The following is a 13,184-nucleotide window of genomic DNA, read 5'->3' on the forward strand; positions in this document are numbered from 1 at the left end:
TTACATGTTGTTTGGGTCCTTTTCCATTCTTAAACCAAATAATTTGGTCAAGTATACGGAGAGCTCCGAGTTACCAGCCTGAGCTACATGATGACACTTTCATAGAAGGGTGAAGGGTAGGCATACATCGACACATGTACTTCCTTTTTTGGTTTGAAAGCAATCTTACTTATAAGAATAATTAAGAAAATTATAATTGTTGTATTATAATTCATTATTTTAAAATCACTTTTAAAACATACCCTTTGAAATTTTAGTTTATATTTTTTTGTTTCATGTAGATTTGGTCAGCTAAAAATTATTTTATGGTCTTAGCCTTTCTGTTACTTTCTTACGGTTTCAGGATAGCCTTGACTATTCTACAACAAGGTTGTTGACCTTATATAAATCTTCACTGTAATTTGTTAAACCGTTTCTGAAAATCAGAGACTTAGATATGCATGGTAAGTATTGACAAAAGAGCATAGAAGTGACTAAATCCAGTATGCTGGGGAGATATGTACACTTTTTGTTACCCATCTGCACAAAAACAAAGAAAAAAAATCAACTTTAGGGATCAATCAGAGGGTTATGTATGGGCTCCACTGCATACTGAAAACATTGATTTAATGTTTTCAAACTAGAGTCAGTACCTAGTCTAGTGATCTAAGCTACTTAAGCACCACTCTTCACCGTATCCCTCTTTACTTACAATTTAATTGCCACATGTCCTTTTGAAATGAACATTGAAGGACCATCCTCATGAATGCATTCCTAAGAATCACAATGTTTATTCTGTGTAGTCTTGCTGTAGGTTTAATCAAGACCCATGAAATGGACACATTCCTCTTAATTGATTGCAAATGTTTATGATTACCCAGAGAGTGTTTTCAAATGTCTGATGACTATAATATTACTGACTTTCTCTCTAGACAGTCTTAAATCTGTTTATTACTCATTTGGCTACTTTCCAGCTTTCAGTTCTCTCATTTACTTCAATGTGCATCAGTAAGCATATAATTAATCTAAACAACTTATTGAACTATTTCCTTTGCATTAGTATATATGATGTTAAGTAGGTAAAATTTGTGTATTCTACTGCTTTGGATTTATTCATCAGTAAAATGTTCTTAACAAATATTGATCAGCATTACTGTAAAGATGCCTCTTATATTGAAATATTGTGATCTCCTGCTCAGATCACAAGTTATTATCAAATAGAAATTCAGTCTCAGTGATGGTCCACTGTTGCCAGACTGTGTTACCTCAAAAATCTAGTATACCATATAATTATCATTATTTTTTAAATACAAAGTAAAAATGCAGCACAAATGCAATGACTCAAATTCTTTTTGAAGTGAAGTTTTTTCTAAGCAAGATTTTTTAAATGGCTTATGGTTAAAAGTTTTATTTTCTCAGGAAGCAAGCCATTTATAAAGTATGTTTTGCTATTCACGTGTTAGGAAAAGTCTCTTCAGTTCAATGATGTATCTCATGTATCCAGCAGTATGACATACTCCTTATTTTTAAAAAAGTCCAAGGTTTCAAATATTAATTTTAATGCTTGGCATTCTGTCATAATTTCAGAAACACCAAGACTGGTTGAATACAGTGCTGAAGACTTTTTCTACTCCAAGTGGGGTCTTAAAATGTATTATATGATTCAAAAAATTAAATGTGCCTAATCTACACAGAGGAGGAAGAAATGAATAGAGGAGAAAAATCAGACCCAAAAACTTAGTGACAGATCTCTTTTCCTGTTGAATTCATTATTTTAAAAGTGATATTTCAAAACAATAATCAGACTGAGAATTACTATTTTGATGTATTCCAGAGAATGCCACTAAATTTTGTTAAATTGCAACTGCAGTTTGGAAAATGAGTAGTATTGCAGGATACCTCTATCTGTAATACGGTTTGTGGTATCATCAGATGGTATAGATAATATACTCCATGAGGGCAAGAATTGTTTTTTTGTTTTGCTCAACATTCTCTTCCAAGTACCTCTCACAGTGCATGGCACATGGTAAGCAAAGACTTGAAAGAGATTTATTTGTTTTATTTCTTAAATTTTTAACATTGATACATATGATATGTACATATCATATTTTCAGGGTACATATGATAATTTGATAAATTCAGGTAATCAAATCAGGGTAGTTTGGATATCCATCACCTTAAATATTTATCTTTTCTTTGCAATAGCAACATTTGAATTGTTTTCTTTTAGCTATTTTGAAATGTACAATCAATTGATCTTAACTATAGTCACCCTACTGATTTATTGAGCACCAGGTCTTATTTATTCTAAGGGTATAATTTTACCCATTAATAAACGTCTTTCCATTCCCTTAACCCCCCTACCATTCTTGGCCCCTGGTCACCACCAGTCTGCTCTCTATCTTCATGAATTCCACTTTTATATCTTGAGAAATATCTACTTGGATGCTGACCACTGGTATGAAATGGGCAACAGTGTGTCATATTTCTGATTAAAAGCCTTTTTTGGGGTCAGTTTAGAAATATGCTTATACATTAAATTCTAATATTTCCTAGGAATTTTTTCTACCCTAATCTACTTTGATATAAACCATTTTAGTAGAGAGATTAAAATTAATCTTACTTTACAGATGATAGTAAAGTCATTATTTTACATGATTTAATATAATGAATCATTAAGCTTCAATCAGCCACTACCTCTTGGAGGATTGTTGTGGGAAGCTGGCCTAAATAAGTAACACCATCCAGATATCTGAGAAATTGATGGTTGCTAGAATGTTATAGACATCAATCTTTAGTTCCCGTAAATATTTTATTCCATTTTCCTATTAAAAAAAAGATGGCAGGAGAAAATCAAGATAAATGTTGTTATTAACATTATCACATTAAAATATCATTTCCTATTTAAATGTTAATTCTTTCCACTAAACTGGAGGCAACTCAAGGACAGGAACTGAGCCTTCATCTTCCTTATCAAAGTATCAGATATTTGCTTTAAAAAATGTATTAATCAAGACCCTTTCTCTTACAAGTAGCAGAAGTTTACTTCAGAATAGCTTTTTTACAATTGACTCATGTAGTCTGAAAGTCTAGGGAACAGCTGCCTTGCCTCTGTTTCACTTTAGTTACTTTCACACTAGACATGTTGGCTCCTGCAATCACAAAACTACTACATTGGGACAACACAAGAAAGACCACTTCTTGTAGATTATCTATATTTCACATTTCAGTCTTCACTGTAATTTGATAAACTGTTTCTGGAAATCAGAGACTTAGATATGCATAATAAGTATTGACAAAATATCTTAGCATGGAAATGACTAAATCCAGTATGCTGGGTAGATATGTACACTTTTTGTTACCCCTATGCACTAAAACAAAGAAAAAATCAACTTTAGGGATTAATCAGAGGGTTATTTATGGGCTCCACTGCATACTGAAAACATTGATTTAATGTTTCCAAACTAGAGTCACTACTAACCCTTAAAAAATTACTTAGGCCAAGGACATGGAGAGTTCAAACTAACCAGCCCAGGACACATGACCATCCAGCAATGCAACCTAGAAAGTTGAGCACATGTAGAAAACAAGGGATGCATCCAGATTTATTTCTTAAATGAAAAGTGGCATCTTGTTGTTTGAATAAAGGAAAGGAAATATTGGGAGATTAAAAATAAAAGACACCAACTACTTAGCCACCAGTCTAACCCTATTAACTTGGAACTACGATTATACTGGTGGCCAAGTAAGAATCTAAACCTAGTTTTCTGACACCGAATGCAGTGTGTTTTCCCCTAGATAAAAGAGTTGTTTTATAAATGAAAGGTGGAAATGTTGACTGCAAATTACTTATAAAGGCTTTGTATATCATCAAAGTACCCTGAAAACCAAAACGATAACTTTTGACTTGATAAATACAAGGAAAAATTAGGATGGACTCTGTCCTGTGCCACCCAAATCCCCCTTCAAAACTGAAGGCTATCTTCTCCCAAATGCTGAGAGGGCTTGCTGCTGACTGCCTTCCTTATGATTACCTACCCTCAGCTTAGGAGAACCACCTCACCAAAGGCCACAGGAGGGGTGTAAAATTCCTCCTTCCACCAGCGCTAATTTGGGATAACTCTGAAGACCATCCCACTTCCAGAGCTCGCTGCAGGGCTTCGCTGAGACTGCATTGTAGCCCCAGGTCTCCCTCTGCTGGCTCTTTCTTGCTCCCTTCCCTTGTGGCACAGTGTTATTCCCAAGAGCAGTCCCTGATAGATTCTCTGGTCTCCAATCTCCACCCCAGAGTCTGTTTCCTGGGAACCCAACCTTCTACAGTTAATACGCTTTTCTTAGGCCTAAAGGATAATTAAATAGTAACTAAAACAATGAAAGGTTTTCAGGGAAAGTATTTATGTGTTTGCTATCTTTTTATCTAAAATTTTCCTCTATTTTTAAACAAAACCTCACACTACTTTTTAGCATGGAAATGTCTATACCTTACCCTCTTATACAGTCTGTATGGGAAAAAAATCACTAACATCAGTGATGATATGCTAATCCAGGTTCTCCAATAACTACTTTTAAGAGAGGCAAGCAGAGTTGACTAAGAGATTATAATCTTGGGAGTGTGCAGAATGTTTTCAGTATATACATTTACTGAGAGGAGACAGAATTCATAATCTTTGCTTTTTCTCAAAAGAGTCTGTAACACAAAGAAAGTTAAGAAATTGGAGCACTGGTTCCCAGATGGTCTCTTAAGAAGCATCAAGTGAGAGAAAATCCCTTGTTTTTTTTCCTGAGAGTTTCTGATTCCATAGAAATGGGATTGAGCAAAAATCTTCATTTTCAACAAGTTTTCCAGATGACTCCGAAATAAAACTCGGTGGATTACAGTTTAGAAAAATACAGACTTATGGATTAAAATATAGTTCTGTTAGTTTCTATTGCTGGTGTATCACATTACCAGAAATTTAGAGGCTTAAACAATACAAGTTATTAATAGTATTTTTTAGATCAGCAGTCTGAAATGGAATCTCAGTGGGCTATAATCAGTGTCAGCAATGCTGTGTTCTCTGGTGGTTCTAGGGAAGAATCAATTTCCTTGCCTTTTCCACCTTCTAGAAACAACCTGCCTTTCTTCACTCAAGGTCCCTTTCCCGCATCTTCAAAGCCAGCAGCCTTGCATCTCTCTGAAGATGCTGAGTCTCAACACATTCTTCAGGAGTTAGACCTCCCTTTGATGCTCCTGTTCTGTCTCCCTCTTCCAATTTTAAAGACTGTGATTACACTAGAGCCACCCAAATAATATGGGATAATCTCCCTATTTTAAGGTCAGACAATTAACAGCTTTAATTCTATCTGCAACCTTAATTTGTCTTTGCTGTGTAACATAGTATATTCACAGATTACAGGGATTAACGTGAGCATTTTGGGGAGATCAATATTCTACCTATAACAAGTTCCTTTACAGTGCCATGGAAAAAACATCTTCCCCCTCGCCCAGTCTTATGTTTAATGACTCAATCAATGAGCCTTCCACCACCTGATGTTATGTAAATATCTGGTCAATAGAATTAATTACTGGAAACTACGAAAACGTCTTTTAGCTTTCTGTTATCCATAAACAGCACCTAGTCACATCCACTCACCTGGAAGCACCTTGAGGTCAGGAGCCATATATTCTTTATTTCTGAAACATAGGGAACTCATCTCCTTGACGTCCAGCTAATCAGCATACAGATACTGTAGCTGAATGATTGTGATGTGTGATGATGTTCATGTTCAATGAACGAAACCAAAGGCCTACTCTCTTTTATTTTTTATTTTTTTGAAATAGAGTCTCTCTCTATCACCCAGGCTGGAGTGCAGTGGCACCATCTCGGCTCACTGCAACCTCCGCCTCCTGGGTTCAAGCGATTCTCCTGTTTTAGCCTCTTGAGTAACTGGGACTACAGGCATGCGCCACCACACCCGGCTAATTTTTTGTATTTTTAGTAGAGATGGGATTTCACCATGTTAGCCAGGCTGGTCTCAGACTCCTGACCTCAGGCAATCCACCTGTCTCAGCCTCTCAAAGTGCTGGGATTACAGACATGAGTCACTGCGCCCAGCCTACTCTCTTTTTTAATGACTCTTTTACACAGAGCAGCTCATAAACAGCATGACTCAGAATCTTCTCTCATTGAACTTACCAATTGCCACATAACATGGGTATTTGGTGTCATTTGCTCAAATAAGCAAAACTCTTTATGCTTAACTCCTGCATTCCATGAGACTACCTTGTAATTTATGCTTGCCATTTTGGGTAGTAAAATCAGTAAAATTAAAGCAATCTGGCCTATTGGTGGGAAGAATGGTGATCTCTTAACAAATAGTCGTGTTCTATTACTAACAATAAAAGAATTACCATGTGTTAGACCCTACACTAGATTTTGTCTATACACAGCAAACACACACAGACACTTTTGCAAAATCGATCTTTGAAGACTTCTATAAGATAAATATTTTTTGCTGGGAGTGATGGCTTACGCCTGTAATCGCAGCACTTTGGGAGGCCAAGGCAGGTGGATTGCCTGAGCTCAGAAGTTCAAACCAGCCTGGCCAACATGGTGAATCCCTGTCTTTACCAGAAATACAAAAGTTAGCCTGGCATGGAGGTGTGTACCTGTAGTCTCAGCTACTCAGGAGGCTGAGGTGGGAGGATCACTTGAGCCTGGGATGTGGAGGTTGCAATGAGCTGATATCATGCCACTATACTCTAACCTGGTTAATAGAGTGGGACCCTGTCTCAAAAATAAATATAAACAAATAAATTCTTCATTTACAGTTGAGGAAAAATTTTCAAAAAGCTTTACAGTCACATATCTAAGAAGTGACCACCAGAATTCCAGTGTAAGGAAACAGAGGGTTATAGTGGTCTTCTGTCACATCACTTTTCAGTATGCATATCACTCTGATAAAAAGTAAAGCTACAAAACATTATATAGTTTCAAATTAAGGAGAAGTAATTTACTAGACCAATTTATTTATTTAAAAACATTTTGAGGCGGCATCTCACTCTGTCACCCATGTTGGAGTGCAGTGGCACGATCTCAGCTCACTGCAACCTCCACTTCCCTGGTTCAAGCCATTTTCGTGCCTCAGCCTGGGTAATTTTATGTATTTTTAGTAGAGACGAGGTTTACCATGTTGGCCAGGCTGGTCTCGAACTCCTGACCTCAAGTGATCTGCCCACCTCAGCCTCCCAAAGTGCTGGGATTTCACACATGAGCCAGCGTGCCCAGCCCCAGTTTAAAGCATACAATCAAACGCATCACTTCCTGACTTAAACTGCTTTTCATTCTGTTCTTGTATCCAGTCATCCACTTAAGGCAGATCCTCTACTTGAAACTTTCCATAGATCAAAGCTGTATTTAGAATAAAATTAAAACCTCTTTGTGTCTCACAGAGATCTACATAACCTGACTCTTCCTCTCCATCCAGCTTCATGTCTTACTAGCTAGGCTGCAACCACAGTGGCCTCCTATAGGTTTTTCATCCACAGGCTCTTTGTCCATGTCCTGGGCATTTTCTGAGCTATTGCCTTTCTCCTTATGTCTTTGCTTGGATAATATCTTCTTATTCCTTTACCCCAGAGTTTAAATACGAGTTTTGCAGAGAAACCGTCCTCTAACTAAAATAGATCCTCCTCCTCACCCTATTATCATCTACTAATGCACTCATTGTTTTCTTCCAAACACTTCCTGTGCTTTGTGGTTTTTAGTTTGCTTACTTGTTTACTGTTTGTTTTAATGTGTGGATGGGTATTCGTTGATGTGCTCCGAGCTCCTAGCATTGTCTAATATTCAACAAACGTTTTTGGATAACAAGTTTTTTCTCAAAGTGAGGATGTAAACTAGCACTGGTATTTTATTTTTGTAATCAGAAGATTTCATAGAGGGTAAGTAATCTGAAACTTTATTCTCTAGTCATGCTCTGTTTTCTGAGCATCTTGGATCTATTTCAATGTAACTTTTGTTTTGTTTGCCTTGTATTCAGATGTACACTTTAAGTAACTCAAATGAACAACTTACAGTTTGAAATCAATAATCTGCTCTATCTGCTCTGACATGTATTTTTTTTTCTTTTTTCTTTTTCCGGTTTTTTGTTGTTGTTGTTGTTGTTGTTGTTGTTGTTGTTGTTGTTGTTGTTTTGAGACGGAGTCTCACTCTGTCACCCAGGCTGGAGTGCAGCGGGATGATCTCAGCTCACTGCAACTTCCAACTCTCGGTTCAAGCAATTCTTCTGCCTCAGCCTCCCAAGTAGCTGGGACTACAGGCGTGTGTCACCACTCCTGACTAATATTTGTATTTTTAGTAGAGACAGGGTTTCACCATATTGGCCAGGCTGGTCTCAAACTCCTGATCTCATGATCTGCTGCCTCGGCCTCCCAAAGTGCTGAGATTACAGGCGTGAGCCACCACACTGGGCCTCTCATATATATTCTGAAGGTGTATTGATTCTGGGGTGAGGCCCAGGCTTGTGAATTTTTGATAAATTTATCAAATGATTCTGATTCATATCAAAGTTTAAGAACATCTGCTTAGCATGTACATAGTCTTGTTATTGTACTTCTACCTGTATCAACCAAATTCCATCAAATTTAACCATTTGCTTAATTCATGCTTCAGAGTCTTACACCCTTACGTACGTTCTGACTTGGATATTGAATGAATACATAACACCTTTATTATGCCAGCTCTTTTATTTCATCCTCTGCCCTAGCTGAGGATTTTATTCTTTTAACCTGCTTTGATGGTAACATGCTGGATTTACAACATAATTAATGATAAGAAATGTAAGGTAGAATTTATACAGTATATATGTTGTAAAGATTTTGAAAGTCATCAGATAATGAAACATATAATATTTACAACAACTATTTTAAAATGAAAGTAATCAGAAGAAGAAAGCAAAATTGTTATTTTAGTCAATTTGTAACCTTTTAAATATAAATGTTTATAAAAGCAAATGTAGTTTTCAAATTTTTGGCTATTTGTTTTATTGTTCTGTGGGTTTACTTGTTGCTTTTTCTGGTTTGTATGTTGAAAGATACATAATTTAACTATTGCCATTGAGAGGCAAATTTTACATGCAGGCAAACAGGCAAACACACACTATTAAGGATTTTGAGATCTAGTCTACTCATAAGTTCCCTACAATCCCATTTACTTGTTTCTCCAGTATTTGCCCTTTAAATATTTTATTCTTTGGAATATGTAATGAAAAATATAGTTTATGATATAGTAAAAGAAAATCTACTATATTAAGATTATTACATAATCTATATTAAGCTTGTGTTGTGCCAGATACTTAATTCAGATATCTTCTTCTATAAACAAGCAATCTGATACCACGAAGAAATATTTGTGATATTTCAGACACTTATTGTTACTTAAATACACATCAAAGTACAAATGATAAACTCTTTAGATTGAATTTTATTTTTCTTATTTAAACATGACATGAATACTGAATGTTTTAATTTGATAAATTTCTAGAACTTTGCTTATTTTGGAATGAGTATGTAAATATTTTGCTGATCATCATAAATTCAAAAATGTTGCTTAACATTTTCTAAAATGCTGAAATAAGTATTGAAAAAATATGTTTTGCACATTAAATATGTTCTCCTTACTAAGGCAAATTTGGTGTCTCCTACCAACTTTTCCAAATTTAACTAAGGAGGTAATACTCATTAAATAGATTAAAATGCAGCTTTTATTTGTGGTCTAAGTGACCTGAGCCCTTCGAAGATAACCTTTCGAAGCTTTCTGTTTAACTGATAAAAGTCAAGCTTAGTGATACTGTTGCCTATTTTAAGAAACATTCATAATCTTGATTCAGATTCATCTGTCATCAATGATATTCATGCTCACATGAGGTTAATATTACCCTTTAAAATGCTAAGGAAAATAGGAATGTCTTTCCCTTATTCATGTTTTGCTCTAGAGAAATGAGGCATCTCTCCAACCACCTCCCTGTGCCCTCACCCAACATTCCTAGCATGGATATCATTTAGATTCCATGTAGATATAAAGAAATCTATTTTAAAAATAACAGTTCCTACATTTTTCATGTGAACACATCAAAACGTGCCAAACCTTAAACATATTTGAGAGTTCCATCAGCTACTCAAGTAATGATAAGAAATGTAAGATAGAATTTGTACAGCATATACCCAATTGGTAATTGAGTAGCTGATGGAACTCTCAAATATGTTTAAGGTTTGGCACATCTTCAGAGAGCCTACAATGTGGAACAATATTCTGATATAGGTGAAATAGCTTATGCCTTCCTTCTGTACAATAATTCACATGTATTTTGATGGGCTTTTGATGTTTCCAGATATCCGTGGAATACAAGAGTTCTTGGACAAAGTTTCTCAGCAGGGAATGGATGTTGCACTTCAGAAGGTAGAAAACAACATCAATAAAATGATCACCACTCTCTTTGACACCATGAGAATAGAAGAACTGAATCGCTATCGAGACACTCTTAGGCGAGCGATCCTTGTTATGAATCCTGCCACAGCCAAATCCTTCATTACTGAGGTAAGTGAAAGTTGTCTTGGGGTGAGAGTTGTGCAAAAAAATTAAAAGCTTTGGAATAGATCCTACAGAGGAGATGAAAAGTAAGAGCAGTGCGAAGGAATTAATTACACAACTTTTGTTAACACTAATGGAGGTAGCATAGGGCTTGCCTTGCTCATCTCATTTACCCCTTACTGTCCAGTTAATTGCTGAGAACATTTGTATTTACATATATATTTGGGCACACAGACAGAACAATTTTAAGAAGTCTTATAGAAGTTTAAAAGTGCCGTTGACCTGAATGAATCTGGCAAGATCAAGAATAAATTCACAAGTGCATAGCTCTCTAACTAATCTTTAGTATTTTTTTGTAATTTAAAATTTTACTTCTGAAAAAAAAATGTACTTGAATCAGGATATTATTTCATAAACATGATTACTCTTACAAAAACATATACAGATTTATATCTTCCCTGTGAACTTTGTACCAACACAAATGATTGTCTGAAACTCCGTAAAGTGATGACCACTGTACATTTTATGATGCTACATCCTCAAATTTTTAATTGTATCTGTTCATTTAGTTAGAAGCTCTGAAATTTAGTAAAAGTACAGTTAAGACTTTCCAGTGATTGGTGTAACATTTCTATGTTCTGAAATGCCTGCTATTGCCTTGTAAAAGTTTATTGTCAAATCTTTATGCCCTACTTCAAGTTTTTAATGTTACATAACGGTAGAACTGGTCATGACGTTACATACTTTCACATGAGATTTTAAAAAACATTTTAAATTCGGGGGAGGGAATTTATTTGTTTAATACTCTTTTTTTTTTTTTTCCTTGTTTCACTATTATGCTTCTGTTAGCTCCTGAAGTACTGCTATAAAGCTTCCAAATTAGGAACATGTTAGAAGTTCTTTGACACTCACTGTATAGTTGGTATCAAAAAACATAAGGCAGAATATAAGTCACTAAGAAGGGTAAAACTTGTGTAAAACCGTCAGTAATATCAATTTTTTCATTTTAATAGGAAACTTCATTATGCAGTTTAAAGACAAATATAAACATTTTACTTTTTGAGTTCAGCAAAAGACTTAGAGAATCTTACTGAACTACTATATTTTTTCATAATATAATATATTTCCAGTTTTAAAGAAGTTGGTTCCTTCCTTCAAGAAACACAAATCTGGAAGGTGGAAGCAAGTTCACAGAGAATGTAATATAAATTAGGATGTTAAAATTGCAATAGATGAGGTTGAAGCATCTATGGTCATTTTTGTTGAAGGAGATGAGAGGAAACTTCACTGAGCAGGTATATTTGAACTAGACTTCGTGTTATGGGTTAGGAATTTACAAAAGAGAAGTGGTATTGATATGGTTTTGCTCTGTGCCCCCACCCAAATCTCATCTTGAATGGTAATCCCCATGTGTTGAGGGAGGGACCTGGTGGGAGGTGAGTGGATCATGGGGGTGGTTTCCCATGATAGTGAGGGAGTTCTCACGAGATCTGATTGTTTAAACGTGGCAGTTTCCCCTGCGCTGTCTCTCTCTCCTGCTGCCTTGTGAAAAAGGTGCTTGCTTCTCCTTCCACCATGACTGTTAGTTTCCTGAAGCCTCCTCAGCCATGTGGAGCTGTGAGAAAATTAAACTGCTTTCTTTTATAAATTGCCCATCTTGGGTAGTTCATTATAGCAGAGATAATGCTAGTGTATTCTTTGCTAGAACTGCCATAGGCTTAAACAACAGAAAGTTTGCATCTCACAGTTCTGGAGACTAGAAATCTAAAATCAAGATGTTGGCAAGGTTGATTGCTTCTGAGGGGTGCAAGGGAAGGAACTGTTCTAAGCCTCTCTCCTTGGCTCGTAGATGAATTGTCTCTTTCCAATGTCTATTCACATTTTCTTCTCTTCCTGTATGTTTGTGTATCCAAATTTCCTTTTTCTATAAGGGCATGAGTCATTTGGAGGAGGGTTCACCCTAATGACCTCATTTTAATTTGATTATCTCTGTAAAGACCTTATCTCCAAATAAGATCATATTCTAAGGTACTGGGTATTAGGAATTCAACATATAAATTTGAGAAGGAGGTAATGATGACACAACTTTACCCATAGCAGGTGCCATTAGTTGTTATGAGCAAATAAGGCAGAGGAGTATGTTTGAGAGTTCAATTCGGATCATGTAAAATTTGAGCTAACAGTGGATTCTTTAGGTGGTCTTAACTATGTTTCAACACCTATATAGTACTTACTATCTTCTTACTACTTACTGCTTTCTTTTCTAAGACCTTTTTAAAAAATGAACTCATATAGTCTTCATAAAAAAGCCTTTGAGTTGGTACTAACATCATCCTTGTTTTGTAGATAAGAAAACTGAGGCATATAGGGTTTAAGTTGTCAAGATGACACAACTAGGAAGAGACAGACCCGGGATTAATTCCAATACGTTTGTCTCTAGAGTTTGTGTGCTTAACCTTGGTTCCCAGACTTAGAGAATCTTACTGAACTACTATATTTTTTCATAATATAATATATTTCCAGTTTTAAAGAAGTTGGTTCCTTCCTTCAAGAAACACAAATCTGGAAGGTGGAAGCAAGTTCACAGAGAATGTAATATAAATTAGGATGTTAAAATTGCAATAGATGAGGTTG

General features: G+C 35.7%; 1 protein-coding gene across 1 annotated transcript in view; it reads left to right on the forward strand.

The window, feature by feature from the left end:
• The window catches only part of GRID2 (glutamate ionotropic receptor delta type subunit 2), a 1,540,711-nt gene that overhangs the window by 822,812 nt on the left and 704,715 nt on the right, over nt 1–13,184 (forward strand). The window contains exon 4 of the mRNA XM_033214833.1: nt 10,351–10,556. Coding sequence (XP_033070724.1) covers nt 10,351–10,556 — 206 coding nt within the window. The remainder of the gene's footprint in view (nt 1–10,350; nt 10,557–13,184) is intronic.

This window comes from Trachypithecus francoisi, unplaced genomic scaffold, assembly GCF_009764315.1.
Source record: "Trachypithecus francoisi isolate TF-2019V2 unplaced genomic scaffold, Tfra_2.0 Lachesis_group1, whole genome shotgun sequence".
Taxonomy (NCBI): Eukaryota; Metazoa; Chordata; class Mammalia; order Primates; family Cercopithecidae; genus Trachypithecus; species Trachypithecus francoisi.